General features: G+C 38.0%; 1 protein-coding gene across 1 annotated transcript; it reads left to right on the top strand.

Annotated features, from left to right (window-relative positions):
• The first annotated feature begins 8,794 nt into the window (after nt 1–8,794).
• On the top strand, nt 8,795–18,543 carry LOC137391709 (probable helicase with zinc finger domain). Its single transcript, XM_068078243.1, has 20 exons — nt 8,795–8,812; nt 8,923–9,032; nt 9,437–9,623; nt 11,325–11,432; nt 11,666–11,854; nt 12,020–12,219; nt 12,397–12,570; nt 12,764–12,974; nt 13,215–13,343; nt 13,444–13,565; nt 13,654–13,857; nt 14,166–14,416; nt 14,616–14,734; nt 15,651–15,753; nt 15,934–16,124; nt 16,277–16,469; nt 16,560–16,749; nt 16,853–16,947; nt 17,536–17,726; nt 18,412–18,543. The coding sequence occupies exons 1-20, from the start codon at nt 8,795–8,797 to the stop codon at nt 18,541–18,543; spliced, it is 3,117 nt and encodes a 1,038-aa protein (XP_067934344.1).

Below are 18,543 nucleotides of genomic sequence, written 5' to 3'. Positions count from 1 at the left end.
CAATACATGCTCACTATTCCTCTCACCTAACCGGTTACATCCTTGATACTGCAATACATGCTCACTATTCCTTTCACTTAACCGGTTACATACTTGATACTGCAATACATGCTCACTATTCCTCTCACTTAACCAGTTACATACTTGATACTGCAATACATGCTCACTATTCCTCTCACTTAACCAGTTACATCCTTGATACTGCAATACATGCTCACTATTCCTCTCACTTAACCAGCCACATCCTTGATACTGTAATACATGCTCACTATTCCTCTCACTTAACCAGTTACATCCTTGATACTGCAATACATGCTCACTATTCCTCTCACTTAACCAGTTACATCCTTGATACTGCAATACATGCTCACTATTCCTCTCACTTAACCAGTTACATCCTTGATGCTGCAATAAATGCTCACTATTCCTCTCACTTAACCAGCTACATCTTTGATACTGCAATACATGCTCACTATTCCTCTCACTTAACCAGCTACATCCTTGATACTGCAATACATGTTCACTATTCCTTTCACTTAACCAGTTACATACTTGATACTGCAATACATGCTCACTATTCCTCTCACTTAACTAGCTACATCCTTGATACTGCAATACATGCTCACTATTCCTCTCACTTAACCAGTTACATACTTGATACTGCAATACATGCTCACTATGCCTCTCACTTAACCGGTTACATACTTGATACTGCAATACATGCTCACTATTCCTCTCACTTAACCAGTTACATACTTGATACTGCAATACATGCTCACTATTCCTCTCACTTAACCAGCTACATCCTTGATACTGCAATACATTTTCACTATTCCTTTCACTTAACCAGTTACATACTTGATACTGCAATGCATGCTCACTATTCCTCTCACTTAACTAGCTACATCCTTGATACTGCAATACATGTTCACTATTCCTTTCACTTAACCAGTTACTTCCTTGATACTGCAATACATGCTCACTATTCCTCTCACTTAACCAGTTACATCTTTGATACTGCAATACATGCTCACTATTCCTCTCACTTAACCAGGTACATCCTTGATACTGTAATGCATGCTCACTATTCCTCTCACTTTACCAGTTACATCCTTGATACTGTAATACATGCTCACTATTCCTCTCACTTAACCAGTTACATCCTTGATACTGCAATACATGCTCACTATTCCTCTCACTTAACCAGTTACATCCTTGATACTGCAATACATGCTCACTATTCCTCTCACTTAACCAGCTACATCCTTGATACTGCAATACATGCTCACTATTCCTCTCACTTAACCAGTTACATCCTTGATACTGCAATACATGCTCACTATTCCTCTCACTTAACCAGCTACATCCTTGATACTGTAATACATGCTCACTATTCCTCTTACTTAACCAGTTACATCCTTGATACTGCAATACATGCTCACTATTCCTCTCACTTCACCAACTACATCCTTGATACTGCAATACATGCTCACTATTCCTCTCACTTAACCAGTTTCATCCTTGATACTGCAATACATGCTCACTATTCCTCTCACTTAACCAGTTACATCCTTGATACTGCAATACATGGTCACTATTCTTCTCACTTAATCAGCTACATCCTTGATACTGCAATACATGCTCACTATTCCTCTCACTTAACCAGTTACATCCTTGATACTGTAATACATGCTCACTATTCCTCTCACTTAACCAGTTACATCCTTGATACTGCAATACATGCTCACTTTTCCTCTCACTTAACCAGTTACATCCTTGATACTGTAATACATGCTCACTATTCCTCTCACTTAACCAGTTACATCCTTGATACTGTAATACATGCTCACTATTCCTCTCACTTAACCAGTTACATCCTTGATACTGCAATACATGCTCACTATTCCTCTCACTTAACCAGTTACATCCTTGATACTGTAATACATGCTCACTATTCCTCTCACTTAACCAGTTACATCCTTGATACTGCAATACATGCTCACTATTCCTCTCACTTAACCAGCTACATCCTTGATACTGCAATACATGCTCACTATTCCTCTCACTTAACCAGTTACATCCTTGATACTGCAATACATGCCCACTATTCCTCTCACTTAACCAGTTACATCCTTGATACTGCAATACATGCTCACTATTCCTCTCACTTAACCAGGTACATCCTTGATACTGTAATGCATGCTCACTATTCCTCTCACTTTACCAGTTACATCCTTGATACTGTAATACATGCTCACTATTCCTCTCACTTAACCAGTTACATCCTTGATACTGCAATACATGCTCACTATTCCTCTCACTTAACCAGTTACATCCTTGATACTGTAATACATGCTCACTATTCCTCTCACTTAACCAGTTACATCCTTGATACTGCAATACATGCTCACTATTCCTCTCACTTAACCAGCTACATCCTTGATACTGCAATACATGCTCACTATTCCTCTCACTTAACCAGTTACATCCTTGATACTGCAATACATGCCCACTATTCCTCTCACTTAACCAGTTACATCCTTGATACTGCAATACATGCTCACTATTCCTCTCACTTAACCAGGTACATCCTTGATACTGTAATGCATGCTCACTATTCCTCTCACTTTACCAGTTACATCCTTGATACTGTAATACATGCTCACTATTCCTCTCACTTAACCAGCTACATCCTTGATACTGCAATACATGCTCACTATTCCTCTCACTTAACCAGTTACATCCTTGATGCTGCAATACATGCCCACTATTCCTCTCACTTAACCAGTTACATCCTTGATACTGCAATACATGCTCACTATTCCTCTCACTTAACCAGGTACATCCTTGATACTGTAATGCATGCTCACTATTCCTCTCACTTAACCGGTTACATACTTGATACTGCAATACATGCTCACTATTCCTCTCACTTAACCAGCTACATCCTTGATACTGCAATACATGCTCACTATTCCTTTCACTTAACCAGCTACATCCTTGATACTGCAATACTTGCTCACTATTCCTCTTACTTAACCAGTTACATCCTTGATACTGCAATACATGCTCACTATTCCTCTCACCTAACCGGTTACATCCTTGATACTGCAATACATGCTCACTATTCCTTTCACTTAACCGGTTACATACTTGATACTGCAATACATGCTCACTATTCCTCTCACTTAACCAGTTACATACTTGATACTGCAATACATGCTCACTATTCCTCTCACTTAACCAGTTACATCCTTGATACTGCAATACATGCTCACTATTCCTCTCACTTAACCAGCCACATCCTTGATACTGTAATACATGCTCACTATTCCTCTCACTTAACCAGTTACATCCTTGATACTGCAATACATGCTCACTATTCCTCTCACTTAACCAGTTACATCCTTGATACTGCAATACATGCTCACTATTCCTCTCACTTAACCAGTTACATCCTTGATGCTGCAATAAATGCTCACTATTCCTCTCACTTAACCAGCTACATCTTTGATACTGCAATACATGCTCACTATTCCTCTCACTTAACCAGCTACATCCTTGATACTGCAATACATGTTCACTATTCCTTTCACTTAACCAGTTACATACTTGATACTGCAATACATGCTCACTATTCCTCTCACTTAACTAGCTACATCCTTGATACTGCAATACATGCTCACTATTCCTCTCACTTAACCAGTTACATACTTGATACTGCAATACATGCTCACTATGCCTCTCACTTAACCGGTTACATACTTGATACTGCAATACATGCTCACTATTCCTCTCACTTAACCAGTTACATACTTGATACTGCAATACATGCTCACTATTCCTCTCACTTAACCAGCTACATCCTTGATACTGCAATACATTTTCACTATTCCTTTCACTTAACCAGTTACATACTTGATACTGCAATGCATGCTCACTATTCCTCTCACTTAACTAGCTACATCCTTGATACTGCAATACATGTTCACTATTCCTTTCACTTAACCAGTTACTTCCTTGATACTGCAATACATGCTCACTATTCCTCTCACTTAACCAGTTACATCTTTGATACTGCAATACATGCTCACTATTCCTCTCACTTAACCAGGTACATCCTTGATACTGTAATGCATGCTCACTATTCCTCTCACTTTACCAGTTACATCCTTGATACTGTAATACATGCTCACTATTCCTCTCACTTAACCAGCTACATCCTTGATACTGCAATACATGCTCACTATTCCTCTCACTTAACCAGTTACATACTTGATACTGCAATACATGCTCACTATTCCTCTCACTTAACCAGTTACATCCTTGATACTGCAATACATGCTCACTATTCCTCTCACTTAACCAGTTACATCCTTGATACTGCAATACATGCTCACTATTCCTCTTACTAAACCAGTTACATCCTTGATACTGTAATACATGCTCACTATTCCTCTCACTTAACCAACTACATCCTTGATACTGCAATACATGCTCACTATTCCTCTCACTTAACCAGTTACATCCTTGATACTGCAATACATGCTCACTATTCCTCTCACTTAACCAGTTACATCCTTGATACTGCAATACATGCTCACTATTCCTCTCACTTAACCAGTTACATCCTTGATACTGCAATACATGCTCACTATTCCTCTCACTTAACCAGCTACATCCTTGATACTGCAATACATGCTCACTATTCCTCTCACTTAACCAGTTACATCCTTGATACTGCAATACATGCTCACTATTCCTCTCACTTAACCAGCTACATCCTTGATACTGTAATACATGCTCACTATTCCTCTTACTTAACCAGTTACATCCTTGATACTGCAATACATGCTCACTATTCCTCTCACTTCACCAACTACATCCTTGATACTGCAATACATGCTCACTATTCCTCTCACTTAACCAGTTTCATCCTTGATACTGCAATACATGCTCACTATTCCTCTCACTTAACCAGCTACATCCTTGATACTGTAATACATGCTCACTATTCCTCTTACTTAACCAGTTACATCCTTGATACTGCAATACATGCTCACTGTTCCTCTCACTTAACCAGTTAAATCTTTGATACCGCAATAAATGCTCACTATTCCTCTCACTTAATCAGCTACATCATTGATACTGCAATACATGTTCACTATTCCTTTCACTTAACCAGTTCCATACGTGATACTGCAATACATGCTCACTATTCCTCTCACTTAACTAGCTACATCCTTGATACTGCAATACATGTTCACTATTCCTTTCACTTAACCAGTTACTTCCTTGATACTGCAATACATGCTCACTATTCCTCTCACTTAACCAGTTACATATTTGATACTGCAATACATGCTCACTATTCCTCTCACTTAACCAGTTACATATTTGATACTGCAATACATGCTCACTATTCCTCTCACTTAACCAGCTACATCCTTGATACTGCAATACATGCTCACTATTCCTCTCACTTAATCAGTTACATCCTTGATACTGCAATACCTGCTCACTATTCCTCTCACTTAACCAGTTACATCCTTGATACTGCAATACATGCTCACTATTCTTCTCACTTAACCAGCTACATTCTTGATACTGCAATGCATGCTCACTATTCTTCTCACTTAACCAGTTACATCCTTGATACTGTAATACATGCTCACTATTCCTCTCACTTTAACCATATTAAAGAACTTGTAATATTCTTTCATTTACCCTTGCTAAATCTGAAGAATGTTGAACAAAGGTCATGAAAATAAGAGATTTTAAATTAATTCAGATTATGTTAGAAGACTAATTATGTAAATAGGGTAATTACTAACTCTTGTTCCTATTACTTGTGTTCTATTAACCAACAGTGTGTCAGGTAGATTGTGTTGCAGGGTTCTCCTGATCATCAGGTTCCAGCGATTAAATTGTCACTTTGACACTTTCAAGGAAAAAAGTGTCTCATGAGACTCGCTTTTTCTGTAAGCAATTTGCTGTAAATACTTTAATATGACAAGATTGTTTTAAATATTTTTGATGGTAATCTCCGTACTTCTGGCTAAACTTTGACATAAGCATAAACCAAAATGCCAAACTGACTAGACTATTCAGCTGTACCAAATCAACTCTTTTCGAAACACAAAAACTAACGGTTTATAAAAGACTCCATGGCTTAAGTTTTTCTACTTTGATAAGTTGATGCATGATTACTAAACTTGTGTAGATTTCATTAACTGCATTGCTTATGTAAGAGGTAATAGTATTCCCGATTTCAGCTCCATTAATATGTATCTGAAATGCTATGTCATGTTATTGCGGGATTCCATCGTGTTAAAAGTTCCTTAAAAGTTTGGCAAACTATTGTAAAAAAGTTCATCACCAAGAGAAACATGGAAAGTTAGTGAATAGCTATTGACAACTCAGCTCGACTAGATCGATGTGTTTATTGTGCTTACCTCTTTTTTACACGAGGCTGATTATTTTGTGTGAAAATAATCTTGGGTGAAGAGAGCTAAGTTTGAAATGAGTTGATAGTCAGGATAAAATGTTTTGTATAACTGATATGACACCAGGGTACCTGGCGCTCATGCTAAACAGATAGCACAGTGATATCTTGGCAGTTGTTATCAGAGTCACTACCTTTATCTTGTTGTCAGCATCTTTTGTTGTCAATCATACTCAAAAATGAACTTACAAAAGATTTTGGTTAATTTTATTAGAAAGTATCTATATTTTCCTACTATTTCTAATTGTTTCGATGTTTATAGTAGTCTGACTGCCTTGGTGTTTCAAGATTAAATTTAATAAAACTTGATCGCAGTTAAAACGCTTAGATGAAGCAAAGATGCGCTTACGACGTCTGCAGTTGTAAAAATACCGCCAGAATAAAGATCTGCAACGCTACAGCTTAAGCGGTATTGCATCTATCAACTATTGCTATGATAATAACAAATTAATTCATTTTCCACATATTCTTCATCTGAGCCTTTCAACCGTGATCAAGTTTTGTCAATTTTAATCTTGAAACACCCTGGCGGTCAAATCACCTTCAAAAATCTATTGTTAGGGTATGGCAGTCTACTCATAGACATAATTAGTCTCAAATCATGTTTTTTATGTCTAAGTTTTATTTCTCAATAACAAAGTTTGAATATACGTGTCGGAGGAGAAGCCACTTCTCCACAGTGAATTTATCGATATTCTTGTTATGGTGTCATCTTCCCATTTCTTGTAAAGCATTTTAAATATATTTGTAAAAGTTGTACAATTTATTCCTATGAAGGATGATACTTGTTTGTATATTTGTGTCTTTTTTCTACCATTATTATTATTATAAATATGAATAACAATCAATGAGTGCCTCCCTCTTCTGATTGTTGATAATTGCCTTTGAAACTGACGTCTTTCTCTGTGTGTTATTATGGGCAACTTTACAATATTTCGCAGGAGCTAAACTTGCAAGACAAGATGTCGTAGTAGAATCTTCCTAGGCATCAACCATCCATGGTCTCTTGAAGTTCACAAGATGTTGAAGAGGACATGACTTATCCTATAATTGCAGAGACCCCAAACACCCCTCATAATTACCTATTGTACACTTTAAACCCTTTCTTATATGCCATTTTAATCCTTCCATTGTTTACTTGTATACTCCTAACAGCTTTCCCTTCTCTAACCTAAAAAGTCCTTCATGTACATCTTACTGTAACCTCCTACCTTACAACTTATTACAAGAACTCCTAAAGCTTCGATGCCTTCCTTTTTATGTAAACCCTATGGTTATATAGTGAAAATAGAGTGCTCACCATTTACACTATTCTTTATCCATGTGTTAATAATAATATATGACATCGTAAGATAATGACACACCGTAATACTCTATGTAAGTTATTGTGAAATAGTTTTATCAGATATGATATAGACTTTATTGTTTGATACAAATGTGCCATATTATATTTATTTATTTCTGTTACACACGTAACAGTATTATAATAGTTCATATCATGAGCATGAGTAACAGCAATACTTTCTGAAGCTTTTTAAACCAAAGTCAAGTTTTATTGTGAGCTCACCAAAACCATGACAATGTCTAGGTGTGATCTAAACATGTGTCTATCTAGTTAGTTATACTGATATACATTATGACCTCCTGCTTGAGCTGTATCTCCTGTGGCACATTCAAGCGTCACCCTCATTTCTTACTCTAGTCATTAGCTAGTCACTAATTCTGTAAAAGATTATTTTCCTCAATTATATTCACAGCTATTAAGATATTAACTGTTTCACAGTATTTAGATTAGAGAAACTGCAATTAAAGACTCTGGTAGACACTGACAATAGTATCTGGAAAGATAATTGTTGGTTTGTCTCCATTGTAAGGAACTCCAATCACTTTGCACTCGCCCTTTTACTACACAATTTAAAGCGAATGTCATATAAACTCTCGATTGGAAAGCAGTCCAAAAGGCGGACCCTTGAAGAAGCCGTCCAATGAGCAATGCACTTTTATGAGGTTATTTATTTCCGGTCTGAGATGAAGATATAAAGACGAGATTGCTGACTCTCTGTTCTCATTCTTTTTCAAGAACCTCGGATACTTGGATTCTTAGTTACTCCTCTCTTTTGTCAGATCGTACACATTTGGTGAGTTTTATATTAAAAATGTTTGTCATTTGTCAATAAGTATCATATCTCTATGATGGATGTGGCAGCTGTATGCTAGTACATATTTCACAAGTCGTATTATCATTTTAGGCTCATCTGGTTAAATATATCTCAAAATCTACAGAAGAACATGGCGGGTTATACTTGGGTAAGTGTATGCAGTAGGCTTATAGATTTCATTGTTTGAAGCTGTTTGATAATCCTTGAAGTAACGTCTTACTCATTCAGAGAAACATAGTTGATCTCCTCTATCTGTAGAATACATGGCAATTTGGTAGTGCCTGGGATGGCGTAGATGTTAGATTTTATGAAGGCGAGCCAGTCTATGTTGGCCAGCAGGCTCGAGAGGAAATGTCAATTTGTAATCGGTGAGTAAACAATTTTCTAAGCTTTTTGCAGGATATAAACAACTACAAATGTCTTGACTATACTTGTGAAACATGCTGAACATTTGAGTAGAAGTTAGGCTGAGCTCATGTTACTTTATTGCATGTTCATCATTTTTATTTCTTACAAATAGAAGATGCCAATAACTCATTTTTACCTTCTATTTGTTAATTCTGGTAATTTGTAAGTTTATAAACACATCTCAGTTGACTAACTGGTTTAATCAAAATAAAAATCACTTATTTCTGGTTTTCATCTCATTTTGCATCCCATAAAAAATATTTACAGCTTTTGATAAAATTGCCAGATCTCACAATTTTTTTGATCTCGTGCCATTTAAAAAGTTATCTTTTCGTAGCTTGAAAAATGATGTTGCTTATTTCAGTCAGGGAGCTTGTTCACGCCGGCCCACTTGCAACAGAGCACACAGTGAGGATGAACTGGAGCTACGGATGATGAGATTGGCTGTAGATAACCGTCTAACCAACCGAATAACTTTAGGACATGAGCCAACTTCTCTGACTGAAAGGTTGCGTCGTCACCTTAGACTCATACAAGACGCTTCTCATCTTGTGAGTCAAGTTTTAATATATCTACAGGTCATGTTACTTCAGCGAGTTTTCCTTATTTCAAGCTTTTCATGAGTATTTTGTCTACAGCTCTACTGGTATTAGTCAAAGGTCTCTGGCATCTGTTGCTATACCCAGAGTAAATGTGGTCATAACTAGAAGGAACAACTACCTGGTGGTAACTACATGCATCAGCTGCTTTAGGGAACATGAGTGCTGAATTCTAACTAATTCCTAGACATCTTCTTCTCTCCTTGTGTTTAATATTCTTCACGTAAATCAGGACCGTCCAAACCTTTTGCAAAGGGGGCAGATTTGGCGTGTTAAAAGTTTAGGAGGCCATCCTTGGCAGACAATTTTACAGATTACAGCAATTAATGTAAATAAACTTTACCGAGCCAATCCGTGTTTCTTATTTGCTTTTTTGTTTTAAGTTCAGCTATCTTAAGCATGTGTTTTGGTTCATTTAAAACATGCATATCAAATTTGCATTGACATTATAATTGAAATTTAATAATCACTTAACTTCACTTTTTTAACACCAACTTTTTTGTAACAGTTGAACAGACGTAATTTGTACTCTTGAGTACAAAGAGTACAAATTTTCACGAAGAGTTTCACGTTTCAAATGTAATTTGTATTCTTGAGTACAAATTACATTTGAAACGTGAAACAATATCTCACTATGGCAGTTTAATATTTATAGAACTTTTAAACAATATTACAGAAAAATGAACAAGTAATAAGCACATCAAAGGGTGCAGGGCTCATTTAAAGTATGACAGTAGCTATAAATGTTGATTGAACTTTTAAATGTTTAATACGCAGGTAACAGCGCTTCTGCTCAATTTATTAACCTTTTGAACCCTGGTAGTTTTGTCATTGGTGTCAGTAACCCTAAGCAATCTGTCCAGCCATTCTAAGTTGTTAAACTTTTATTAAATATAACTAAACATGCCCATAATACAATGATATTTGGTAAAACATTAGTAAAAAGGTTGAGCAGCCTACAGCAAATGTCATCAAACAAACAAAACCGTGCGTCACCATTATTCGCTCCAAAACTATGAAATTTCGTGCGATTCTAAAAAACTCATAAAAACAATTACAGTAGCATCATATTCATTGAGCACATGTTCATCATCATTTCATGACTCAAAATGTAATGGAAATTTATAGTTAGTATATCATAAAATTCTTTATTTGCATCAAAAGCATTTAGGACCTACCAACAAACGAGTCGTATCAATTTTTCCGCAACGCCATTCTAATAAACTTTGCTATTAGATATAAGGAAATGAAGATATTTGAAAACTGTTACAAATTGATGAGACATTTCTGTTCAAACATCCTGTGCAAGAATTAATCTGATTGGTTTACGCCGTTAGTTACTAACTACTTTTGTAAACAGAGCCATGTGAATGCCAGAATTCCAGCCGTTAGGGATTTTGACACACCCTATGCGATGCTGGAAAATCGGCGTTGGGGTTCGAAGGATTAATTCTACAGGCGAGCCAGACGTATCGATTTTATGACCGAGGCTGCGGGCTGAATGAAAATTGACCCTGGGCCGTATTTGGCCCGCGGGCCTGACTTTGGACATATCCGACTTAAATGGTTTTCATCTGACCTTCATGCAATATATATATTCTCTTGCTGACTGAAACTGTAGTTATGTGATGCACTCATTCCGGCCTGTTGTAGTTGAAAAAATATCTGGATGGTGTTGAGATGTACCTTGATAAAAAAGATACCATTGTGGTAGAGAGCAAGTCTGAGGTGGTTAGCTGGATATTTAACGTTTCATCATCGGTAAGCATTTTTTGAGAGAATCATAATCAATAATTATCCGTAATAACTTTTTAAAGTAATGTTATATTTACTAGTTATTTGAAACGTTTATTTCTAAATAAGCTTTTCTGTATAATATCACCTTTACTGAACATAATGTGCTAAAATAATACTTTTGAGTGATGATTATAATAAAATAGTCTGCATATGAAACGTGAGCGGAGCATCTTTTCATGTGACTCTCTTTCTTGTAGGAGTGTGTAAAGGGAATCGTTCTCATTGACAATGAAACGGCAGCCAACTTTTCTCTCCAATATGTCACAAGGAATGTTTTGGGATCGGGTGATGTGGAAAGACTGCCAGTGCGACGAGGTGGTCAGCGAGAATGGAGGTTTCCTTATTATGATACAAGAAGGCATGCTCCACAAACCTTTAGAGTAAAGGTGAGTAAAGACCTTTTTATTAGCGGTGCCTCGCAATGTTTTCGTTTGCACAGAATTGTATTAAAATAAATACAACTTCATCTTGTCAACTCCGTGGTCCAGCTACCCCTCATGAACATACTTGGTGAGTTTTGCATAGTTCACCTAAGAATTTTTGCTTTGCAGGTTGAGTTCAAATGCAACGCATATGGCGTCTATCAACAAAGAGTGGTCTTTGCAATGGATCGAGAAAGGTACTTGTACAGGAAGTTGAAAGTGACAGTTCGGCCAATGACAATGACCAATCCTGTAACAGACCTAGCTGTCACAGAAAGCCGGCGATGGGACAGTCTGCCTGAGTTGCGCATCGTTAAATGGCAGGAGTCGTAAGTGTCTGTTTACTTTTACTATAAGTTCTTATTTGAAGTATCTTGTTAATGCTGTTCACTTTCTTTTCTTATTCGTTAAAATTGCCACAAAGATCAATAAGAAAAGCTAACATCTTCTGTTGTAATTAATGTTTAATGATGTTGATAGTGGCGTCATGTGGCTCTTGTGTTTAGAATGGATTCAGAACAAGATGAACAGTTGAGTGAACAATACAAGAGACCTTCTAATGTTGAAGACTGTGTAGAGATTGTTGAGTCTCAAGGCAGTCTTTCCGCTTCCAACTACAAACTCTACAATCACTCACTATTATATCTCGAGGAGATAGAGCAATTCCATGAACTTTCCAAGTTAGTAGCGTGTTTACACTTCTACAACTCTGAACTTTCCTGATTTTGTTCTAGTAGTTCTACCGCTTCATGCAACTGCATTTGAAATGTAGTCTTGTTCTGACACTACGCTTTTTGGCTATTGATTTTGATTGATGCCAACTTGCATGCCAGGAACTTTAAAAATCTTTTAAGTTGTTCCGCTGCTTTGTAGGCTCCAGCTGAGTAGGGTGGTACATTTTACTCAGACCTACATGAGAGAATCTCTTGTCAACAACACTACTAACTATGCTCGGCCTGCCGAACTATTCGGAGAACTGCCACTCGACAATGCTTTATCAGAGGATACAGTGCCTGGAAGGATTCTTTTGCAGAATGTTAACAGCCTACTAATAACATGTGACATGGATCCTTGTCCTTCAGTGGTATGAGTCTCTTTACATAACTTGTGTGCACCTTGACATGCTCTGCCAACGTGTGACTCATTGTATTGAACTGCCAACTAACACCCGTATTGATCTATAGCTTTTGATATTGAACTTTCAATTGCTTCATTTCTCTGTATGCGCTAAAACTCAATGCTAAAATAGTTAAAAAATATTTTCAAACAAAATATTTGTGTAATTTTGGCCCTCATATGATTGCATTCGCTTCCATTCTCACAGCTCCTTTATTTCTCACAGGTGTTTGAGTGTCCTATATTAGACCATTGTAAAGCTGGCATGATCTTCAGGGTGACGGCTAAATTGGTAAAGTTCTTTAAAATCAAGGCCCAAACTTCTAGAAGATGTCAGGTAATATTTATGGTGCTCTGGATTGTTATGCATTTTGTGAAGTTCTTTGCATCTGCCACTATTTCATTCCTATTTCATTCTTCCACTACTTCCTTCATAGGTACAGTTTGTCGTGAACAGGCTACCGTTTTGTGAGATGCACTCAGCCTTGGATCAACTGGATAATATTATTCGATTATTTCCTGCACCTCAATATATGAGGCCTTCTCAAGTCCAGACATGGTGAATATCTATATTTAGACTGTTCTTTCTTTGAGCGACTTCTTCAACCAGAAATGTTCCTATAGTTCATCAGTTGCTCCCCTTGTAGCATGAATGGGATCAGATCAAGACCCTTTGTGCTAAATCGGAAACAGAAAGTCGGCTTCAACGCGATGACTAAGCCTATCCAGCCTCACCCTGTTCTTCTCATCGGGCCTTTCGGAACAGGAAAGACATTGACATTGGCTACTACACTGCTGCATCTTATAGAGAACACTGAGAACCGCATCCTTCTCTGCACTCACTCCAACAGGTTTTTATCAACTGCCCATCTAGTTACTGCTTTGTTCGTTGGCCGTTTCAGGTTAATCAGTCGCATCGTCAAATGGCTCATGTGGATATTACCTGCTAACATGTTACATATCATACTTCATAAAAAGTGGTGAATACGTGCTGGTATATTATATCGTATAGAGCCATCAGGACGTTCTTAGAGAGTATACTTTCAGTTGCAGAATTCCTTCAGTGTTGATCATACCATGCCATTAAATTGATGCTTTGTCTGTGTCAGCAAAAAGCCATTAGAAGGTGTTGCAGCTGATTATGTTTCCTCATTTACAGCGCTGCTGACCTGTATATCAAAGAGCATATCCACTCGTATCTAGCCACTAAACCATCCTGTAAGGTACTGAGGCTTTACTACAAACATCGATGGAGTGCAGCTGTTCATCCTACTGTCAAGAACTACACCCTATTCGACCATGTCTCGCAGTCCTTTCGTGACCCGGTTATGAGCGACTTACAAGGTGTAAGGGTTGTCATTGTTACCCTTGCATCTTGTTACAGCCTGCTTCGTCTTCAGCTACCCAAAGGTATCTTTTGCTATAAGTGGTATTCCGAGCATTTTTCTTTTCATGCTCAGTGCTGCACTCTGTATTTACCAGACCAGTTTCATCATGCTCAGTAAGGAATTCGGTCAAAAAAAGTTTTCCACTTTACTCAACTCGCTCATGCAAGGTAAAGAGTGTAGCTTTTGTGCTAATGTGTATTTTTTCTGTACTTTGTTCACAGGTTTCTTCACTCATATCATGGTGGATGAAGCGGCACAGGCAAAGGAAGTTGATACAATCATACCATTCACGCTAGCTGGACCCAACACTAAGATTATAATGGCGGGTGATCACATGCAGGTGAGTTTAGAATGCTTAGTATAAATTAACATTTCAATATGTAGCAGTAAATGTCATCTTTAGCATTGGTTCAGCTGATTTTATTGACATGGACTGTTTTATAAAATAGTAAACTGCATACCTTTTTAATTACGGCCATGTGGCTGAATATAGTAACCTTCTCAACAATAGAATTGTATACCGTAAGTCCTTGCGCTCAAGCCGTGCGGCTTGTCGTTGGGCGCGGTTCCTGGTTCAAGGTCAGAGGCGGCAGCTAAAGACAAGTTTTTAAAACTTATGTGGGGCTCAGGGCGGCTTCTCGATAAACACGGTTTCTGCTCAGTTCCGCGCTATAACCATAAAATTGCAGTCAGATACACTTTTATGTACGGGGTTTTAGTGACCTACTCGTTTATTTTCAAGGTTTATTTTCATGTTTATGGAATACTTTAGACTAAAGAAGAATTTATCGGTCATGTTTAACTCACCACAGCCATAGGTTATTAACACCTTTTCCTTCTTGACTGGCATTTTTCCATAAACGTGAAGCCCTTTAACAGCGAAATAAAAATCTAGCTGAGACATGGCAAGTAAGTTCTTGATGCAAGGGTTTAGGAATTTTAATTCGAACTCGGAAGTAAAAGAAAATTCTTTTCATATGTACTGATGTAGCCTGTTTTCTTATTCAAGAGGACGAGAGTATAATGAAACCCGTCTCAACACTCTCACTCCTGAAGGGGTCAAGGACGACAAAACCTCTGTCATAAGCCACCGTCTGCCGGCATACGCGGCTTGTTGGAGGATTATTTTTTCTTTCGTGAGTCATTTGTTTTTTAGCACAAGCCGCGCGGCGGGAGCATGAGGTCTTACGGTATATGCAATAGAATTGTGTATCTGTCATGTCTATTGCTTTTTCCTTTCCATCGTTACATTGCAGATGAACCCGGATGTTTTCTCAAAGCGTGCGAAGAAATATGGGTTGGCTAGCAGTATGTTTGAGCGATTAACCAAGCTTTACCCGGACACCTTTGAATGTAAAGGTAAACTATGACACATTTAATCAACATACCGTTGCTGCTTCTAGCTATAGATACTTGATGTTTGCAGTTAGCAGCATCACACCTAGCCTATCATACTTGGACACTTTCACCCATGTTTGATTATATTTCCTATACCAATAATGATGGCCTTTTGCTAATTATTCTATGGTCATGTTTTAGTTACTCTAAATGAGAACTACAGATCCCACGAGTCACTCGTCAGGTTCTCTTCTCGTTATTTCTATAATGGTTTGCTGGAATCTATGGGAGATGAGCCAAGCCACCCGTGTCTCTATCCGCTCTCATTCATCGCTGCCCGTGGTGAAAGTTTACAACATGATAAAGGCACAGGGTATTATAATCTGGCAGAGGTTAGCATTTTGAATCTCCTTTGCTATTCCTTCGTCGATGGAACACTTATTTAAAATATTTACAAAGCCATTATATGTAAAGAGCTTGGCGTAGTGTTTGATCTTTAACAAAATTATAGCGCATTGTTGTAGTCTTTCTCTTCTGTCACCAGGTTCATGAAACAGTTGACTTTGTCACTGACCTGCTGGCCAACTGGCCTGAGGACCAATGGGGTGAGTTTAATCCAGAGTCAGTCGGAATCATCCTCCCCTACACAGATCAAGTGGCTATTGTGAGGAAGTTGCTCAAAGAAAAGCCTAGTCCTCTTCGTGAGATTCAAGTGGAAAAAATATCGAATGTGCAAGGTGTGTTATGCAGTTATCGCTTTGCTTTATTTAAATTTATAACTGATGCTTAAATATAACGGTATTTCACAATTCAGGTTTGTTTTCTAGGTAAACAGTTTCGTGTCGTTGTCATCAATGCAGTGCGCACATATAATTCATGTCTGGATGTTGATGAAAATGAGGCAGATTTTGGCTTTCTTTCCAACCCCAAGCTGCTCAACACTGCTATTACCCGTGCCCAGTCCCTAGTAACCATCATAGGAGATCCTTTTTCGCTCGTCACTGTCGGCAAGTGCAGGTGAGCTCCGCAGCAAATGAATACAGTGTTATATTCTTATTTACACAAATGTAACGTTATCTTGCAAGCTACGTTTTTTCCATATACTCTGTTTGATTGTTAGGAGCCTCTGGATCCACTATCTGGAGCAATGCCAGTGCAATGGGAGTCTACGCGGAGTGACGTTTGCCCAGCTGCAGGACTACCTCAACTATATGGGTGAGTATAAACAGTCTCATTTTGAGAACCAGTGTCTGCTGCACTGAACTTGACTTTGTGACAGTTTCATTTTGTATTGCTAAATACCGCACACCTGATCCCAAACCTAATGTTTTTGTCTACATAAAACTTATAGTAAAGTTGTTGAACTGAATCACAATCCTAGCAACAACTGACATCAAAATTTTATAAAACAAATCCCACAGACAATGATCCCATATCGATACAAATACCGATACTTTCTGGAAAAATCTACAATGATTTCGTACATCGTTTGGACTCATTTTCCATTCTTCCAAATATAACCAAGAAGAAAATGTATTATTACTCATATCCCCCTACAAGGTTATTGCTCAGCTCAAAGAAAACTTTTGTTTCAACAAGTTGAAATTTTAGTTAGGAATAATATCTGTCTGTTGAAAGGTGCCAGTCTCAGTTTGGTTTTGTTCCCTGTTTGATCATTATCATATGACTGAATGATGGGTCGGTCATATAGTCATATACTTTATACAATAAAATATAACCGTAACCCTGTTGCCCTGTCCTTTACAATTACTCAGTCTTTCAGATTTTGCCTTATATTTACAGATATAGAGAAATCTTACAAGTTTAATCCTCAAGCTAGCGAATTCGTACCAAGACCAGCTCGAGAACGAGTCGCAGCTCCTTATCGCATAGTTCCGCCACACTTGGTTATTCCTGTTCCAGTAATACCTTCAGATGCAGTTCCTGTATTGACTCAGGGAGTTACACAACCTCGATGGCATCCACCTGTGCAGGTTCGCATACTTCTATGTTCACTGGCAGGCGCAATAGTTGCTGGGGTCTTATCTTTCATTTAGATTTCACTTACCTGCTGATATTGAAGGCAGCCTTTTGCTTATCCAGCGCTACGTACATGACTAGGTCGTATATGAATGCGATTGCGTCTACATGTCTGACCATTAGGCTTCTGTACATTAAAAGACCTGTCACCAACAACCTTTCCTACCTTACCTGAAACCCAGCCTTTTTGTAGCAGTTTTGAAATAACACTGCTGGCCTTCATCCAATTTGCTTTTCTCTCTACCAGCATGATTATCATGGTAAAATCTATCTCTTGATTTAATCCTACTCAACTGCTCATGGTACTCATTTAAATCATTTGACTTACCAGCATAGCAGTCTCACACACAAGCATACCATCACGCAACACTCTACCCTGAAGTAGTTGTGCAGAAGACACCAACCCATAGGTTTCTGGAGTATTGCGTATCGCTAAAATACCTTTCAGCCAGTTTTGGCCCTGTTGTCTACACTGGTTCCGGAATGCTTGAAGACTGTTTGTTGCGGCCACCACCTAGCATTTCAGAAAGTTGTTGCTTTCTGCAGTACTCAAATCTAGAATTGAAAAGGTTTCTAAAGTTGCTAGAAGTTTTTTCTGTTTCTCATGCTGTTATAACAATCAGTTCTGGAATATTCTAGGTCGGAGCCGCATCTATTCCATATGTCCCGAGTGCAGCAAGATATCGCTCCGTGTCATACCATCCAGCACACATTCACTACAGCGACGCAGCAGACGAATATTCGAATGAGCAAGCATCGTCACGTCTATAG

This window comes from Watersipora subatra, chromosome 1 (genome assembly GCF_963576615.1).
Source record: "Watersipora subatra chromosome 1, tzWatSuba1.1, whole genome shotgun sequence".
Lineage (NCBI taxonomy): Eukaryota > Metazoa > Bryozoa > Gymnolaemata > Cheilostomatida > Watersiporidae > Watersipora > Watersipora subatra.
Note: the sequence above shows the minus strand (reverse complement) of the source record. Positions and strands in the feature narration are given on the sequence as shown.

Coding starts and splice junctions, on each gene's coding strand:
- LOC137391709 (XM_068078243.1), top strand. Junction 14,417..14,615: donor TCGTCTTCAGCTACCCAAAG/GTATCTTTTGCT, acceptor CTTTGTTCACAG/GTTTCTTCACTCATATCATG. Junction 14,735..15,650: donor TGGCGGGTGATCACATGCAG/GTGAGTTTAGAA, acceptor GTTACATTGCAG/ATGAACCCGGATGTTTTCTC.